This window comes from Ciconia boyciana, chromosome 6 (genome assembly GCF_034638445.1).
Source record: "Ciconia boyciana chromosome 6, ASM3463844v1, whole genome shotgun sequence".
In the NCBI taxonomy this organism is placed as follows: domain Eukaryota; kingdom Metazoa; phylum Chordata; class Aves; order Ciconiiformes; family Ciconiidae; genus Ciconia; species Ciconia boyciana.
Genome location: NC_132939.1, coordinates 28,803,783 through 28,822,765, shown reverse-complemented (window position 1 = coordinate 28,822,765; position 18,983 = coordinate 28,803,783). Strand labels below are relative to the sequence as shown.

At 40.4% G+C, this 18,983-nt stretch overlaps 1 protein-coding gene and 1 long non-coding RNA gene across 2 annotated transcripts; one reads left to right on the top strand and one right to left on the bottom strand.

Annotated features, from left to right (window-relative positions):
• Window positions 1-98: 98 nt before the first annotated feature.
• On the top strand, window positions 99-11,580 carry LOC140653611 (uncharacterized). Its single transcript, XR_012043169.1, has 3 exons — window positions 99-425; window positions 2,415-2,486; window positions 10,769-11,580. It is a non-coding gene; the product is annotated as an uncharacterized lncRNA (long non-coding RNA).
• On the bottom strand, window positions 5,325-18,428 carry LOC140653610 (astacin-like metalloendopeptidase). Its single transcript, XM_072865863.1, has 11 exons — window positions 18,360-18,428; window positions 18,170-18,194; window positions 17,065-17,202; window positions 15,503-15,620; window positions 14,782-14,960; window positions 10,940-11,021; window positions 9,895-10,022; window positions 8,005-8,120; window positions 7,341-7,566; window positions 6,125-6,243; window positions 5,325-5,555 (listed from the first exon to the last, which is right to left on the bottom strand). Exons 1-11 carry the CDS (start codon window positions 18,426-18,428, stop codon window positions 5,325-5,327), a joined length of 1,431 nt encoding a protein of 476 aa, XP_072721964.1.
• Window positions 18,429-18,983: the final 555 nt, after the last annotated feature.

Here is an 18,983-nt window from a genome sequence, read left to right as displayed (position 1 = left end):
GGCAGCCGCCTGGCGCTGCTCGGGACCTGAAAACATCCGATTCCGTCGCGCGATGCATTGTGGTACTGGAGGTCTGGTGCCGCGGTCCCGCTATGCCGGTAGCGCGGCACGGAGCGGTTGGGGCCCGGGAAGACTCCATTTCCCGGCAGGCAGCGCGCCGGGCGGGCGGGCCGGGGAGCCCGGCGGCGGGGCTGAGGTGACGGTCAGCTTCTGGCGGCGGACTAGTTGGCCCCGTACGCTCTGTGGTGGGTCGGGAAGGAGGGCAGCGCCTCTCTCCTGCGCCCCTCCTCGCCAGGAGGGCACACAGGGCGGCCGGCCCGACGCCACGGGGTGGGCGCCGCCTCAGCCTCCCCGCCCCTCAGAGGCCCCCTTGCCCCGGCCTAGCTCTGTCTCGGATGTTCGCTGCTCCCACAGCCGCTTTTGAGGTGGGAGAGGGAGGACCGGCAGGCTGGGTGCTTCGTTGGTTTCTCCTTATGTAGTTAAGCAATTGCTTACAACGGTTTCAGTATGGTATCACTGCCTCGTACGCCTATGTGTGCCGTGCTCCCAGTACAGCCGATGTAGGTAGTAGGGTGTTGCATTTTTGCCCATTAGCTGTCGTTGGGTGTTAATAAGACAAAAAGCGTACTCTTTAACGCTGACAGGGTTGCACTCAAGTTATTCTGTTTTTTTGTCTTAAACCTGTGGTGAGATCCTATTTTGGAAGAGCATGAAGTCAGTGGAACTGCAAAAACTCCAGTTATTGCCAGCCAATACTGCCAGTATTTGTTTGCATGCCTTCAGAAGTGAACGTGCTACAGTGTTTGTAAAAAAAAGTTACTGAGTGTAGTTCTAGATACCATTGGTTCCCATGACTCATCTTGTTAATTGCGTGGGTTTGCAATTACATTTTGCATTCTTTCCAGTTTAATAGACAAGCCCACACTGTAAAGAGCTATGTAATTAAATTAGGAAACTGACTGATCTATTCAAGGAAGAAGATATCTATCTGAACAAAGCTAAATTTAAAGGAAAAAATTGGGGGTTTCCCCTCTCAAGCTTTCAGGTTTTTTTAATGGTAAAGAACATTAGAAAGACAACTGTATACAACTTGGAGCTAAACTTTGCAGCTGTCCAGCAACTGTATTAGAGACCACCTGGAAATTCCAGGTCCTGTAGGCATAAAGCAGGGAATCGAGACAAATATAAAACAGAATTGACTCAAATAAAATACTTCTTTTTATGTTGCCTTTGCTATTGAGCTGGCCAATGGGAAAAGAGGAAGAGGAAATTTCAATCTGAATGTAGTTATAGTGCAACCTACCGATTGACAGGTGTAATGTGGAGTGCTGCTCTTTAATACAAAATACGAGCAGTGACCCAAAGAACCTTCCTATCCAGAGAGCAGCAACAACAGAGGTGCACGGGAGGGAGCAAGACAGGTAAAGAAATTGAATTTACCTGTTTAGAAACGCCTCGGCTGAATTTGCCGGATGGAACTGAGAGTCGTGAGTAGGGCAGGAGAAGACCTCGCTCTCCCGTGTCTGGAGAAGAGGGAGGAGGCACGTTCCCGTTCCCCTGCTGGTGTCCACCAGAGGGGGCCCGGGTCCCACAGTTCTTCCAGCTCCTGCACCAGAAGGAAGCTGCACCGTTTGGCAGCTGAACAGCAGCAGCTTTTCTTTATTTCTTCTCTTGCCTGCAGATGTTTCCCATTATAAAGGGAAGTCCAATTATTAAAATTTTATGTGACAACTTAGTCCATAAGGTTTTCAATTTCTGTTTGAAGTGTAGGAGAGATTAAATGGTCTTTGGTTCATATGTCTTCTCCTTGCCAAACTCAGTTGTTGCACAGTAAGTTGTACGTTCTCTGTCCTATGTAGTTATAGCTGCAAATGCTGTGTTCTTCTCTAACTTGCTGTGAAACTGTGCCCCAGTCTATTAGACTATATTGTATATATGTTGTATGGATTACTATAATGGAACACATCTAGAAGTAAAACTGTTGGTCTGAAAAAGTTCAAATTAATTCAAAATGTGGCCGCCTGCCTACTAAGTCTCCCAGGCTGTAATGTTTCTCCTTGCAATTCAGTGTGATAAAAAGGGAAGATCATCACCACAGTGAAACTGAAAACTGAGTTTCAGTACTCTCTTGCTGTTTCAGTAGGCTCATTTTCTTCTTCTAGATGAGGAACCAGCTGTACTATCAGCATGCCAAAAGCTGCCCTGATTTTCTGTCAGGCATTGGGGTTCTAGTCATGCAACCAAGGCCTCATCTCAACCACAGTTATTTACTTATATAAGGGAAATGTGTTTTAAATTAAACACAAAAAAAGACTTATGAGTGGTACATTTTTTGTGTGTTTCTGTAGTGCTTTATTCCAGGCTGTTTTTCTCCTACAGCAGTAATTGACAGATCTCTGCTCTGGTTCTTACAGATTACAAAAGCATACCACTGTGATTTCCCCTGATTTGCCTCCCAGATAGGAACCTGGACAGTCCCAAAGCAGGTAAGATTGGAATACATGGATGCAAACAGTCTTGTCTCTTCCACGTTCACAGGCTTGTGGAAGTGGGTCTCTCTTAGCACAGATCTGGTTTTGTACACAATTAAGGTAATACCTGTTTGTGTCATGAGGCATGTACAGATATGGGAATACATATATATATATTCATCACTGCTAGATACCTCTGTTTTTTAAGGTTAAATACTTACACGTTGCATTTCAAAGGTGTGTTAAGTGAATGCTGAACTTTCATTAGAACCTCTCAAAATCCTCCTATGGTGGTATTTGAATCCTAAACTTTTGGCTATACTGTCCATTGTGTCTACTTGGTCACTCTTAATTAATATCTTTCAGAATATGAATGTTAATAGCAAGCTTATAAATCATTTTTATACATGGACAATGCCTGTGTGGGAGGATTATTGACTGTTAGATGCAAGTCCCCTTACACTGTGCAGCTGGGTACACCTAAGCTCTTAGCAGGGTTTGTGAATCCTACAGCTTCTCCATTTAAGATTCAGAACAAACTGTAGGTGAAAATGAGCAGCAGTCATTATAAGAAGGATGCCATTCATCAGGATGTTTTGTATCTTGCATTTTCCTGTTTGGTGGGCCACAGATTTATAGATGAGTAATGTATAACTAAAGTGGAGACTGCTGGCAGGAAACCAGAGATTTTAGCAATAATTAGAGGAAAGATGAAGGTTTTGATATCTGCAGAGGGTTAGGAGGTGGTTTGGAGCATGTGTGGAAGCTTCAGCTAACGTGCATATCCCTTAAGGAAAGTGGTTAACAAGGACCCCTAACAGATCTCAGGAAAAGTGGAGCCTTTAGATCACAGACTGAAAAGCCTTTCCTATGAAAGAGAGAACTTACTCATCACATTACATTTCAGCCTCTCTGTACATTCAGGAATGCATTTCTACATCATTACTGTTGAACTCATGTTTTCAAAACAAATGAGATTGGAGTCTTTAGCCAGGCTGCGTGCCCTTAGGGCTCACAACTTGCCTGCAGGAAGGGCTTGCTTACAAATAAAGCACCCTGAACAAGTCACATTGCCAAGTCTCAGACTCCTACTTAAAAAACATATTTCTAGGGACAAGTTGCAAGACTAATATTCCTGTATGCGGTACATTGCTGTTTCAATATGTTGTTCATGCTCCTTTACCATGGGTAAATATGGGTGAATATCTAAAACATTGGACCTATGTAGAGCCCCACATCAGGCCACGGGAAGGGAATCTAAAGTAATACTCAAGTTACAAAGCTATTCAGCACTGTACTTTTAAAATAGGGACCCATTCAACTTTGTATGCAACAACAGTTGTCATGGGGTTATTACTTTTGCACCTCCATAAAAGTCCTCAGACTCAGGGAGAAGAATTGGCTTTTGTACAGCCTGAAGTTGAGGTTAAAAGTAGAAATAGCGTTTAATTTTCTCTCATGCTGCTGAAATTGTTACATCCTTCAAAAAGGTGCCAATCTAAATAGTGAGCCAAATTAAATGAAGGAATACTTTTTATAGCCAGAAGACAGGAGCTTGTAAGAACTACAAATATTTGTTGCCTGCTGCACATGCACTTTCCCATCATAATGCAAGCAAGCTCTAGACCCTGATGTCCACAACTTATTATTTATCATTCTTCTGAGGGTGAAAATTAACCAGTGCTTATAAAGAAAAACATTACAGATCCTTAAAAAAAAAACAAAACAAAACCAAAAGTCATCATAATTCAAAATTTTCTTCGCTGCCTTCCTAGCACCAGGAAAGCAAATTGGCATTTTCAGCATGCTCTTCTTCACAAAGGCATAATTGCAGCATGAACTTTTATTATTTATTACATTTTGGCATCTTCCAGTTTGGCACTGGCATTTAGTTCTGAATACATCAAGTCAAGGCAAAGTGTTAGCTGTCTACAGTGGTGATTTCTTTGTCCTCTTCAGACATCTCCTCAGAGGTGGAAGATTTCTCTCTACAGACAAGGGACTTCACACCTAGTATGTTCTCCAAAGTTACTGGCTCCATTTACATTCAGTGGACTTTGCATTAAGTTTGTAGGCCTCATTTTTAAAACATATTTTGGTAATAGTCCATGGACAATTTCATTACCTGACTCAAGCCACAGCAAAGTGGCAACAATAGGTGTTTCACTCCATTCCCTCTCCCTCACTGCTTGTTCCTGTCACTCGTTCCTGCCACGATTAAGTCATTTCTTTAGTTAAATCTGTTCCCTGACCTGGTACATCTCACAGAGGAGTAGTGCAATTCTTTGAGTTGAGATGCTGTACAAACATCCTAGTTTGCACCTTCAGTGTAAAATGGTGATTTCCAGGCTAAGGTGTCTATATGAACTGTATAAGTGAGCTTGGCTTCAAAGCATAAACAAACATGTGTCTGAAGGTTTTTCTATATGCATACTGAAATGCACATTAGAGTTGGGTAATAACATTTGTCAGAATACAGGTTAAAGTTGCTACATAGCCATATTCTGAAATTTTTACGGGCACAGTTTCTAACACTAGAAGTTCTTGAAAATCTGCTTCCATAGTTTCAGTTCTGCTATTGTATTTTGCCATGCAACACCAGCAATGGGAATACTATAACAAAAAGCTTACAGTCTCAGACAGAGGCATCCTATGGGCAGGAACATTTTTGTCCATAATTCACCATGCAAATTACACCACTGTAGACCTAAGACTAAGAGATCAAGCTTCAAGCTTGTTAAAGGTATCAGGGAGCTATATTTTTTGCTGAAATTGGTGGCATCTTGACCTTTACCTGTGGCTAGCTGGTCTCTTACTTTCATGCTGTGTTTTTGAATTCCTGTCTGTATAGTACTACCTACCAAATGTATAACTCATCATGAATCCAGGCAACTCCCAAACTATATCGCTGTGAAATTCAACCAGCACAAAGTTCCCAGTGGAAGTAAAGTCTGCAACCTTCTCTGTCCCACAATAAGGGCCAACTGCAGGTGATGTAGGTCGGCTTCCATCATGTATGAGCAAATAGTCATAGATGCATCTGTCACTATCTTCCAGCTCAAAGGATAACATTTTGAGAGATATCTGGAGAAAATACAACCAAAGCACTTTGCTTCCAGGTTATATCCTTTTCTCTTACCTTTTGTATGTAGCAAGCACAGGTAGTCTAAATTCCTTACGTGCAGGCACTGTTTTTTATTCTGTGCTTGCACCACATCCCTATCCCATATTGTAATGCAAATTAGTAGCAAATTATTTGCTTAGTTCATCAGCATTTGGATTGGAAGGAGAAGCAAGGAACAAGATTGATCTTGTACACTTTAAATTCTTTTCTCTAGAGAAATATAAAAACAGCACCTGTGCAACGTTTCAGTTTTCTAGTGGGAACTCTTACCTAGGGATTATTCTGAACAAAGCCTACTGGTACAAGCTAAATTCATAAGAGTTCACATGCATCTGTAAAGGTTTTTTCTTTCTGAACACCTCAGATACCAAGATCTAGCATAAGTTCTTAAACTGGGTTTTTGTGTTCAGATTTTTACTCTGAGAATGCCTGCTCAAAAAGTGACATTACAGCTGTTATTCTCCAAGGCAAAAAAAATTCCATTAGAGAACACTGATGAAACCCACAGATGAATTCATCTGTGCCTTACCTTGTATCCTACTGGAGAACTGATGACCCAGAAGCATGCTTGTTTTTTGGGGTATTTATTGGGGTAGTTTGGAGAGGTGATGACTCCATTTAAGTCTGTGAAAGTATCTCCACAATTCACTGAGGAGTAAAGGAGAAAAACAGAGAAAGGCATATTAACAAGAGTATTTTGGCAGTAGAAGTGAGCTTGCTTATTGTATTCTTTCTTCAAGCCAAGAAAAAATGTACTACCATGAAAATCTACTGCTGAAATATTTTATTTCTTTGCTTAGTATTTGTATCAGCAGCTGTATTGAAGGAACTAAAAACATGGCTGCTAAATAACCTTTGGAGGACAGGAAACAGCTGCATCTAAAGCCATATCTGTCTTTACAATTGTTACCATATTAGCATAGCATTCTAATGGTACTAACTTACTGCACTTTCAGAAAAGAATTAGCTCAAGTCTTCAAGTTTGCATTATCAAGCTAGACCTAATGCTATCTAGAAATGACTCCATCAAGACTAATGCAAAAAGAGTAAAAATGGCACATTTCTAAGACTTCTTCAATTTATTAAAAAAGTTTGCATTTTGAGTTGAAATAAGGCAATAACAAGTTATTTGGGCTACTGCCTTCTAACTGAAAGCATGGTGCAGCACAACAGAATTTTATCCAGCAGTCCATAATACATTTGTATGTTCATAAAACAGACACCCCTCACGTGACTACAGTAAGGACTGTGTTTCACGCAACATAACAAAAGCCTTTAATTCAGAAAGTGTAAGTTACCCAAGGTTAGTACCTCTCCTGTTGCACATAAATCCTTGAATAACATATTGCCCAGATACTGGTTTTACATCTCATTGGTTGAGATTTCTTGTTGAGTTCTGTGTCTTTGTGCTCTTTGGCTGCACTGTTCCTATTAGTTACAGTTGTTGCATTGTTTTTATTTAAATAAATTGTTCTACAGATTTGAAGAAGCCTAGCAGAAGCTCTCAGAAGAATGTGAGTGGGTTCTCAGGATTACTAACATAAGACCCATGCAACATCCCATTTTCTGTTTCCTGCTAACCTTCAGCCCCATCATTGCCTAGCCTTCTGCATTAGCAATTGCTATGGAAGTGTAAAGAATAACACAGAAAAAACCTACTCTGGAGTAGATGTTCAAAATTTTCAGTTGTTCCATACAAATACTATTAATGCTGTTCTCCAATCTCTGTAAAGGAGTGTTCATACCCCTGTGGTAAGAGGCTCTGAATCCTGTGGCTGTAATGCTGTCATCACTTGCAAACTCTATCAGCATTGTCGATCCAGATGCCACTAAGGAGGGCAGTGGCCCCTTCCCACAGTATTTGTCCAGCAAGACAGGGGAATTCTTGCTGTTTCCATTGTAAATTTTTATATAGTCAGAAGAACAGTCTGAGGAGGGTTGGAGATCAAAAGCCTCAAACTGCAGGAAAATCTTGAGAAACAAGAAAACAGATGTTAGGTTTAATGCTATACACAGGGAAAGAGTCAAACCATCTAATTGTTATGAAGTGAACTAGGCCTTCGTATTCATTTTACTATCCATGTATCACTGAAATTTTACTTTCTGTATAAAAAGAGCATAGAATTTAACCTACCTACCCTGTTACTGAGCCCAGTGATTGATGTTTGACTATTGCTTGTCTTTGAAAAGCCATCCAGTCTTAGCTGGATAAAAATCAAGTTAAATAATGCATCTGATAGTCTTAATAAGTCTTATGAAAATTGTTGAGACTGTCTTTTCATTCACTGCGTAACAAAATAAATGTCTTGGTCCATGAAAATGAATCCCAGAGGGTAGTCATAATAATGAAATAATGCTGTGTAGCCTTGACACTGTGGTTCAAACCTTTTTTCTCCCAATAAAAATTACCTTACTTTGATGGATGCGGATCAACCACAGGCAGTTGCTATTGTTCGGGTATGGGGATGGGTAATTGACAGAGGAGAACGAGCCTTTGGATTTAGACAACACAGAGCTACAGCAATCTGAAGGGAAGAACCAAACAGTGTTGAAGAGAATGAAACTGCACAAAAATCTTCCAGAAAGGCCTGACAAGTCTCTCCAAGCATTTGCATCAGTCAAGCTTGTAAAAGAGAAATTAATTACAATGCTTACAATTGTGTTGATATTCCTAGTGCAAAAGTTATTCAAAACCTGCGAGTGAAATAAAGTTAGTTAAGGTACTTATCTGCTTCAGCTACTACTGTTTTTGTAAAGACAGTAGGGCTTCACTCACATATTTTAGTTTACTAAAAAAGGCCTGGATCTTTCATGAACTTCCTTAACCTCAATCACAGGACTAGTTTCAATGACATCAGTACCTCAATTCCCATCAGCAAATGTGTGTGTATTCATAACTGTATGCAAAAATCAAGCTTGAAAACTAGGTTCTGTCAAAGCAAAGAGGGGTAGTCACTGGGGGAAAACAATAACAGAGAGCACTGAAGTCAAGCTACAGACCTAGTGACTGGTATACAAAGTCTGATCTCATCTGTCTTTCATCTTTCCACATGTAGTCTTAATTTATTGCACTATGTGTAACTTCCCAAATTACAAAATATGAATCTATGGCATCTGAACATATGAATTTATGACATTTTTTCTTTTGCTCTCTACTTTCCCTGAGACAACCAGACTTTTTGTCCTTTTTTTTTAGCCCCTGAGTTTTTCTCCTTTTTTTTCAATTTAGCCCTTTTCTTCCAAAACATACAGATCTAATTATGAAATTACATAATAATGGTATTGAAGTGTGATTCATTCCCAGTCCCACTATCAAGAATAAATATCGTTAAATGCTTGTTATCACTATCTTTGAGACCATCCAGACACTTAAATTGTAAACTTTTCTTATCTGAACTTAAGAATTTGGGAGGAACCACTCTCAGCAATGATTTCTGTACCTAGCTCTCCAGCTGAAGGAATGCCCACTAATTACTGAAGTTTGTTTAACTAAGTTCTAACACAATTCAGAGCAGAATTTGGTACACTAATATTTAGGCCATGTTAATGTTTCTTGCTGTTTTGGTGGAAACTAATTGAATAACATCTCAGAAAAGTCAAATACCATATAAATCAATTAGCTTATGTACTGGGAGTCGAGGCAAAAAACATGCATTGCAGGAGCACATCTGGTGTTTTACCTGTATTTTGTGGAGCTCAACTGAAGAGTTCCTGCAACAGAGGAATGCTAGGTATTTCTAGACCTTAAGACACCACAGTGATGAGTTAAGAAATGGATGGGGCACAGAAGTAGATAACTATACAAAAACCCTGGGGAATTCCCCTCAAAGAGATGTTCTGATCAGCCTAAATGGCATCCATACTTACAGCCCTGAAGCCATTTTCTAATTGAAAGAAATCACAAACCTGCTGGCACTACTGATGCACATGACTCTAAGCTATAATCATGGCTGAGGATAGCTTACATGCTTTGCAACCTTCAGAGCTTTCCTGAAATGAGAATTTGATTGACGTAGCAACCATGATTTCTCTGATGGGTTTTACTTGTCTCAAAGAGCAGGGACTAGGTGAGGATAACTCAGAATGACAGTGAATTATTGAAAGTAAATTGTCCTTTCCAGGAAGGCAGCATCTTGGCACAGGGACAGGTCTGTTTCCACATGCATAGCAGCCTTCTTGTAGGGTGAGGGAGAGATGTATTGAAAGAGCTGTGGGCTGAGTTCCTTTGGGGGATGTCTGACAGTGCCTAGAGATATCAGCTGTATAAGGATTCACATGCCTTCTATCTACAGCACTTACTGCACTTGTAGAGCTTGTTGATTTTAGCTACATCCAAGTTACTCAGCCCTTCTCTCTGCCCAATGGGTATAGAGGGGTCAGGAACTGGTACAATAGTTGGTTTCCCTGGAGTGCTGGAGAAATCATACCTGTAGAAATAAGGAAATGACATTTCTAGATCACTTCTCTTAAACAGTGAAGTTCTCTAACTGCATAATCATACTCATGTACCATATGCACAGAATTTCAATGGAAAAAGGCAAGAAGCTTCTCAGAGACCAGTTAGTCTTCCCTGAAAAGGACCAGCATGGCAGCCATTTTGTGTGCAGCAGCTGAAAGCAAGAAACAAGAAAAAGCTGCACTGTCCTGAGTGAGGAGAGCTTTCGCCAATGTCCCGGCAAAATGAACTGAATCCCACCTTCATGGTTCCAGAGGCAGAGTAGCAGGAGTAGTTCTGTCTCAGTTACTAATAGTTTATTTGCTATCTGCAATTTCCTGCCTCCTGCTAGGCAAGTTTTATTTCACAGTTCTGTTCAGAAGCTGTTACTTGCTAGTAGTAATAAAGGAGAAGGTACATGATACAAGCTTGTACATTATGGACTAAAACACAACCTTAGACAGTGTTCCCAGATGAACATGAGGGAGCACACAACCTCTTAATGATATAAAAAAATTCCATCTTTCTTCTCTCTGTACCTAAATATTGTTGTCTATGATCAGCTGTTACTATGTTAATGAAATCATTTAGACTTCAGAACTGTTTTAGATCAGTGACTCAGTAGAGTTGAACTTTGGACCATAGCCATGTCAAAGGCCTCTAGCAAGAGAGAGGAGTACGGTGAAAGAAAACATTGTCCTAATTTTTTCTTCTCTCTATATCGACTCTGTTTTCCAGGAATCCTGCTGACAAAGGAAGTATGCTCACCCTCAATTATGTCCGTTCACTCAATTTTAAGTCAACAGCAAAAATCATTCCCTGCACAGAACAATTCCTTCTTCCTAGATCTGAGCAGAAGATCTGAAAGCTGTTTCCTCCTTTGAAAAGACATCTCAGAAAACAACTTACGCGCCATAGTGCATCACTGAAGAGTAGTCATAGGGAAGGCCCAGATTTTTGGAATTCACTTTTCCAAAGTTCCCTTGTTCCCCTGTAAGGTAGGAAAGCAACATTTCAGTCAGAAAAATTATTGCTGCTCTAATAGTACACTGCCTGCTGTCATAATCCTAGGAGTACCTTAGGATACAAATACTTGTTCTCATGAGATCTTAGATCTATCAAAACCACCAGAACCTTTTGAAGCCCATGGGAATCCATTTTCACTCAGTCTAGTAGGTTTCAGAATATAAACTGAATCAAGTAAGTCAAAGTTCTGATATAATCAATGAATCTGTTCCACTCTTCAAGTAAAGGTATTAATCTGTCCATCTTCATTAGGGTGTCTCCAAATATATTTCAGTGCATTATCTTGAACATTATAAGCATCCAACCTGTGTCCCCAATGCTGCATCCATACCTTGAGAGGGAAATTTGTCTGACCACCTAGATCAAAAATTCAGAGGTATGTGTGGGTGACCACCAACCTGCCTTGCTGAGTCCTTCCACCAAAGGGTTCTAAGACCACAAAAGAAAGGGATACAGTTTGCCTGTTATTTGCATCAAAGGACATGTTATCAGCCATGTTCTGGCTTTGTCTCTGGTCAAGCCCATCAGCGGTGACTACAGTGAAGTGATATGACTCGCATGAAACAAGCGCACTCAGTAAGATCAGCTAGAAACATTCTGTCTGAATATAGCTGGTGATATAGCCCCTCTCATCATAGCTGCTGAGCATCTCATCACTTTTCATCTGTTTAGGCTTAAAAAGCCCATATGAGGTAAGAAAGCATTACGCTGATACAGGACTGGGGCTCAGAGACACAGACTGGAATTCATGTCACCTGGCTTTATTTCTCTAAGTTAGGCACTGAAGCTATTAATCAAGGCTCCCAGGATAGTCGGAGGAGAGGGAGAGGAAGAGAGACACAGTTGGAGGGAGTTTCATCTGAAGGCACCTATTTCTCTCCATTGGCTGGAGAGCATGAATACAAATTGCACCCTGGGTCTCTTGTCCATGGTAAGACAGGCAAGCAAGCAATGTCAGAGCAGGGAGCTGAATGCAGTCAGTCTGGCCTTCAAGCTAATGCCCTAACCACTGAGCACTCCTTTCCAGTTCAACATCTGTACCTTCATTATTGTAACTAGTGGTTTGTAAACCACAAACCATCTGGACAAGAGTTCAGCATTGGACACTTGTCAGAAAAATCTCTGGAGTCTGCACAACTTGGCTGGCAGGTTTGCAATCAGAGCCAGTCTCTTCCAGTAATGTCCTTCAGCACTGCTCCCCATGAGGGCTAGGAAACACAAAGAGCAGCTTCAAAATCCTGAATTATAGAAAGTCTGGGGATAAACATAACTTTGGAGCTTTTCACAGCTCAAAAACTCAGTGAAGGCTCAAACTGGTTCTCAACAGCATTGGCTTTCCTGGCTCTGTTAGGTTTTTATCTCAGTTCCTCTTATCTGCTATACTGACTTCAGAAAGAATTATCAGCAAGTGCACAGCTTGTTTTGAGGTGATGAACAGAGAACACAGTTCAAATGCAGTGAAACATTTAAGCATATGGCTACTGTTTGGCACAGAAATGCTTTGCTGAATTGGTTTGCTAAAAAAGAAAAAGTAACAGCAGCCTGGCTGGACAGAGACGCTGCCAGAAAACTAGTATCTGCCTCATCACATGCCAGAGAGATTTGGCTGTCTAGACCTGCACACATGTGGACACTTCACCCATCTTTTCCACTCTAAAAAAAATAATCTATGTCTGCCAGCATCTAAGTGTAATGACTCAGAAGAGCTGAAAAGGAAGCTTTGGCTGAAGACTCTGAATACAGCTTTTTTCCCCAAAAGTTTGGGAAAAACAAGTTGAGTTTCAAGTAGCTAAGTGGACTGCAACCAATCAGGCTCATTTTGTCAAAACAAAGAAGTAGGATGGCTTCCAAGGTGAATTGCTGGGTAAAAACAAAAGCCAGCAAACATCCACAGTACTGCAGTCCTGGCAAGAGAAAAACAGCTTGTGTGGAAGATCTGGGAAGCTGCAAAAGGTCTTGAGGTCTAGTTCTGCCCCACTGAGGTCATGGGGAGCTCTACCATCAGCACTGTTAACAGCAGCATGTTTTTACAGGAGAGGTACACTAACAGTCCTCAAGAACATAGCTGTGTTTCTTCATTTCCTTTTCCCTGCATTTCTTTGCATTTTTTCCCTACAGTGCTTGTGCTGCACACACTCTGCATTCTAACTCCCTTGTCATGCCAGTCTTCTCAGCCTCCACTCCTGGTGAATGCTGTTAAAACACTGAAGATATACCCCATCTCCTTTTGCATAGTCTTGTCTTCTTCACCTCTTTCTCCTCTTTTATCCTTTCATGATACTGTGCCTGAATCAGAGCTTGGTTACATCTGTATCCTTTAGGAATGATGATATCTGAACATGTGGACTTCCCCCTGCAAAACTAGTGTAAGATTTTATGTGTGTTTAGTATCTTTGGTATAACTTCATGTTTTCAACTCCTCTTTCCTGGCATATCCTTTGCTAGCATTTCAAACATGGCACAGCCTTGTTGTACAATGGCAAACAATTAATAGCAAAATTACACCTTAACTTTAGAGCTGAAACGGCAATAAAGAACAGCACAAAAGGAATTTACTTAGGATATCATGGGAATAGCTGAAAAAAGTTTGGAGAACAGTGTGTTAGGAATTCACAATAAAAACAATCAAGTTCCATCTGGAGAAAGAGATAGATATATTTTCAGCTGTTCATGACATTGAAGAGTTGAATATCTTATTTGTTGAAAAGACTTCTTAGAATTTGGTATTCAATTGTCCCGCCTCATTTACTATTATTTTCTATAATGAACTAAGTACACTATTATCATTTTACAATTGTTGTGGGTTGTCCAGCTCTCTCATAGCTGTCAGACAAATGATTCCTTGCATCCTTTCTTCCCCTACTTTCCTTTTACATACCACTTTCTCGCTTTCCCTGGGTCCTCCTACCATTCTCTCTACCCTCCCCTCCCCAGAGCCTGGAGCTCTGTATATGCTCCCATGTTCCCAGCACACAGATCAAGGGCACATGCTCAAACTATTCATCCTGCATTCCTTTCCCTAAATAACATTCACTTGTTTTCCCCTACAGATTTACAGTCCTGATTGCAACCCATTGCTCCTTCTTTTCATGGCAGTGTATATTATTCTCTCCTCAAGGAGGAAATAATAGCAGTCCCTCCTCTCACATCATGCCAGGTCCCAGAATCTTGCACATGCTAGTGCTTGCATGTGCTTCCATCCTCTCCGCACTGAGTCCCTTGTTCATCTACATTTTAGGCTACGTGCATTTCACTCACTGCCAGTGCCAAGATGCCTACCTGCTGCCTTCCCTATTTCCATGGCTTTCCCCGAGATAGAGTTGCTGTGTGATTCCCCACCATGATCTCTGAATATCACATTTCTCCGCACCTCAGCTAAAAGTCTCATAGTCTTGCCTCCTGGCCAAGTCTTTGCTACGACATTTTGTGTTCTTGATGATCTTGGTATTTTGGATATAAGGTGAGTCTGGGCTCAAGATGGCAATAAAAATAAGAAAGTAGAGCTACTTCTAGGCTGCATCTGCCTTGGAGGACCACATAGGTAGGTGTAGCCACAGAAATTCCCCTAGTACGAACACTGAACGAGAAATTTCATCACACTGAATGTGCTGCTGCTGCAATTCAGCCAGTATTAATCATGATTCTTATTTGCATTGCTGTTCACAGAAGAAACATTCTCCTTTGTCTGAAAGTATATGTTTTCTCTTAAGATTTAGTGGACGTACCTGCCACAATGTGTTCCCACATAATCTTGACAAACCTGTCCCGATCACTCCGTGCTTGTTCATGGATGAAGCCCAGTGCGTGGTTCATTTCATGCTGAATTGCTCCTTTATCCATGCAGCCATTTTTCACCAGGCCTACTGCTTGACGTCCTCCAATTTTTCCAAAGTAAGACCAGCAGCTAAGAATAGGCAATCAATAACCAAAATGATCACAGTCAGCAAATACAAAGAAATAGATGTACTGATTATGCCACTAAGGGCCTCCAGATATGCAGCCACAGAAGGGGACATGCAAATAGTCACTGGTGTGAGATATCTAGGCTTCTGAAAGCTGCCAAATGACATAGGGGGAGAAATAAAACCTTTGTGATGAGTATGGCAAATTTTAAAACAGTAAAATGGCTATATCAAACTAAGATGAAGCAGTTTAAGTAGTTAAGCAAAGAACCTGAAACAATTATACTTCTTTAAATTTTTACAACAATTAAGGAAAATACCTCATTTTGAATTATACCCCATTATCTTTAAGTCCACACACACATTTATTCCTGCAGCCTATTAACTGATGTAACTACCAGTATATCTAAAGAAAAATGAAAAATTGCACCTGCTCTCTTGACTCCTAGGATAAAAAAGGGCAATTACTTAAATCCAGATCAAAACAGAAAAGAAGCTGAAAGACCTTTTGAGTGCTTGCACTCTCAGGAGACAGGGAGCTTACCTCTGCCCACGTTCAACATACACATAGTCTGTTTCTGTAGTGCGATTTACAAACTGCACACAGGTCAGCGTGGAGATCTCTTGCAGAGCGTCATCAATCCAAGACCTCTCTGCTACTGCTAGAAAGAGAAAGGGGCCAAGAGAAATCTTCCTTGGTTAATCAAAACCAAGGTGCATTGATGGGGTGCATTCCTTTAAAACTTCACAGCACTTGTTAGCTTTTTATCATACAAGTATAATAAAAAGGGGCACAAAGCCTTCAGAGATCTTCAAGTTGATTGGACTTATAAGGGGAGATGTAAGAATTATTGCTGGCGCTTATGCATATTCTATAGGAGGCAGCTGATGGAAGGCAAGACTGGCATTGTTTCTTCCACTAGATAGAACGGAAAAAATTAAACAGTTTCAGATACAAATAATTGGATTAAAGTATCCCAAATCAGCCATCAGACCATAGCTAAGCACCAAAACCATATTTTGTTCATCAGAGATAACAAATGTCTGCCACACACTCCTTGGAATCACTTGAGATAGCCAGTGTTCAGAGGCTTTGAAGATCACAGTGTTTCTATTCAGGTACCAGATAAAGATTGGAGTGTTTATCTACTCCTGAACATTTTGGCCTAATTTGGCTTTCTCAGTTATGAATCACCTACAACTGATTTGTATCTCAATTTCCTCATCTTTAAAGTTTGGAGAGAGGGAGGTAGATGGAATAACCCTCACCTAACCACAAGAGTATATGCTGTGGTTCTGGAAGCACATGGGCAGAGGAGCAGCCTAGATAACGCAAAGAGTGGACTTTCCTCAGCTCAGATGATAACACAGATTCCCTTTCCCCAGGAACAGGAATCAGGCACAGGCTGTATTTCAATTCCATGCCATTTTCTCTCAAGGTAAGATCTTTTAAGAAGGGTCTGTATGGAAGCCTCAGACCAGAGAAGCCTCAGCAGAGGAAAGATGGAAGACGCACACAGCCCATATGAAGTCTTCTGGAACAAAATTTTCTAGATTAAGGTATTGGTCCTGTAGCCTTTTGCACGGGACAGAGCTATTGACTGACTAGAGGGAAATAATAAGGGGAAAAATATCTCCAAGGATTTTTCCTCCATTTTTCCCTGTACAGGTTTTCTAGTGTGGGAATATTTCTATGAGAGATTTGAAATAAAATTATAATGTTCAAAAAAGTGCTCATAGTGGTAATTTTGACAAAAATACATTCATAATGTGAACAAATTATATTTCTTCTTCTGTACTTGCTAAATATCAAAGTGCATTGTAGCTAGCAGGAATGAGCTAATATTTGTAATTAAAATTAGTTAGCTGATATTTATATAACAACTACTACCCAAGTAACTGCATATTTTAGTGTCTGCAATGGAAATGTTTGGAGTCTTAGCCAAACTACCATAGGGCTAACAGATTAGCAAAAGAGACATGTCAATAAATTCTCATTTGGACAAAGATTGCTTTTGGTGCATGCCACAGAAACATAAAATAACAGAGAGTATAGGGACTAGAAGATCAATGCTAACTTTACAGCATCCATTTGCATATACTCACAGAAATCAGAAGAGATGTTAATTGGAACCTTGACTAGTCCATCTTGTGACTTGGGCCATAAACAACTCTCACAGTTAATTGCACTGCGTCGTCCTCTTCTCAAGAGGATGTCTCCTTCATACACAGCTATTTCACTACCTGGCAGATGAAGAAAATAAAGAACATACAAGGCACTGAGAAGACAAATAGATGTGCAAAAGGGAGACGAGAGGTATACGCTAACCAAGCTTTTGTACCTTTGGAAATTTCTTTCACTGAAGTTCATTTCCCAATAATGTGAAAAAGGATTAGTAAATTAAGACTGAGTGAATCTAGCATTCACAATATGCTAAGACTGGTTAGGTCTGCCTTGCTTCCTGGATAGAAAAGATTAATATTAATATAGATGTCATAGTGCAGCTCTAATCAAAGTCATCATGACTAAATATATTTTAGCTTAAGAAGCTTTGGGAGCCTTCAGAGTGGAAGGCTAAGTATTATAAGTAATTGTTCTCTTCATTAGAGCTTGTGGAATTAAAGAAAAATCACAACTGACCTCTGTAAAAATAGGATGAATCATACAAAAGAAATGACTATTTTTATCATGCATATTGAATGCATGCAAGCTATTAATTTCCAGGTTAACTGTTAATTTGACATAAGACATTGTGACACGCTCCTCAGTTCTGACTCCAAAATACTTAGAATACATTCCTCACAGACAAGTGCTATTGGTTATTATGCCAAAAATGTACAATAGTCTTGGGTATAGCAGACAGGGAAGTGCCTTGTATCACATAGGAAAGAAATCAAAGTGAAAAGTATTCTGATTTTCTGAGGAGGAAAAGATTTCTGGAAAGATGTCTGAGGAGGAATGTTCTTTTCCACAATAGAACATTCCTTGTAGCAATTGCTCAATGAGTCTTCTTAATTTCTTTATCATGACAGCATAAATAATCACACTGAGTGCGACTTTAAAACACATCTGAATTCTGTGAATTGTTTTCCACTGATGCTGGAAAATATTTTCAAAGAGAAAAATATACCAAATAATGAGAATGAGGTATAGAGAAGCAGCCCCACCAAAATCTACAGTTATTTATATAATAATTACAATCAAACTCACCGAAGTCATTGTTTCTTGTAGCTATCTGGAAAAAAAAAAAGGCATATCTTTTAATACATGTTTATCTCTATAGCAGAAAAATTCTATCATGTAGAATCATAGCAGTAAAAGTTTGTAACTAATTTTAAGGTAGTCAGAGCAAGACAGCAGCAGCAATGTAAATTCTAAACATCTGAGAGCAGGGACACACCTGGACAGGTTTACTTAGTGCAAAGCTATAGAGAAATGCTAAATGAGTTGGCAGAAGAAAGTACTTCATCTTCAAGTTTCCGAGATGATCTTCTCTGCTCTGCAGCTCAGTTCTCAAAGCTGTGGTTAGTTTACTTGGGGCAAGTTTTATGGGAAAGCTGCTGCTGTTGTTAACAAGTGTAACAAAATTAGATAACAAGAAGTATTTTCACAAAACGAACAAGCTGCGGGACCTCTCAAGAGAATTTCCAGGCTCTCATTTCTTATTTATCTTCAGAAAACAGAGGAAGTGGAGCAATAGGAAAGAAAATCCAGCAACCTTAAAGTGACTCATCTTTAATTCTACGAAGAACCCATGAGCTGCTGCAGGTCCCCTCACTGCTGACCAAGGGACAGGATATCTGGCAGCAGTCTGTTTACAGCAAAGCTCAATGTCAAGGAACTCTTTGATCCATCCACACTTGACTACCTGTCCTAGAAACTCCTCAGCTTGCTGCCAGGAGCCACCCGACTCTGCAGAGCCCATCTGTCAGCCTGCCTGTTCTGTGCACAGCTCTCAGCCAGGCACTGCTGGCCAGGAGCACTGGAAATCTGTTGGAGCCAGAGATGAATCTGATTGTTGGTT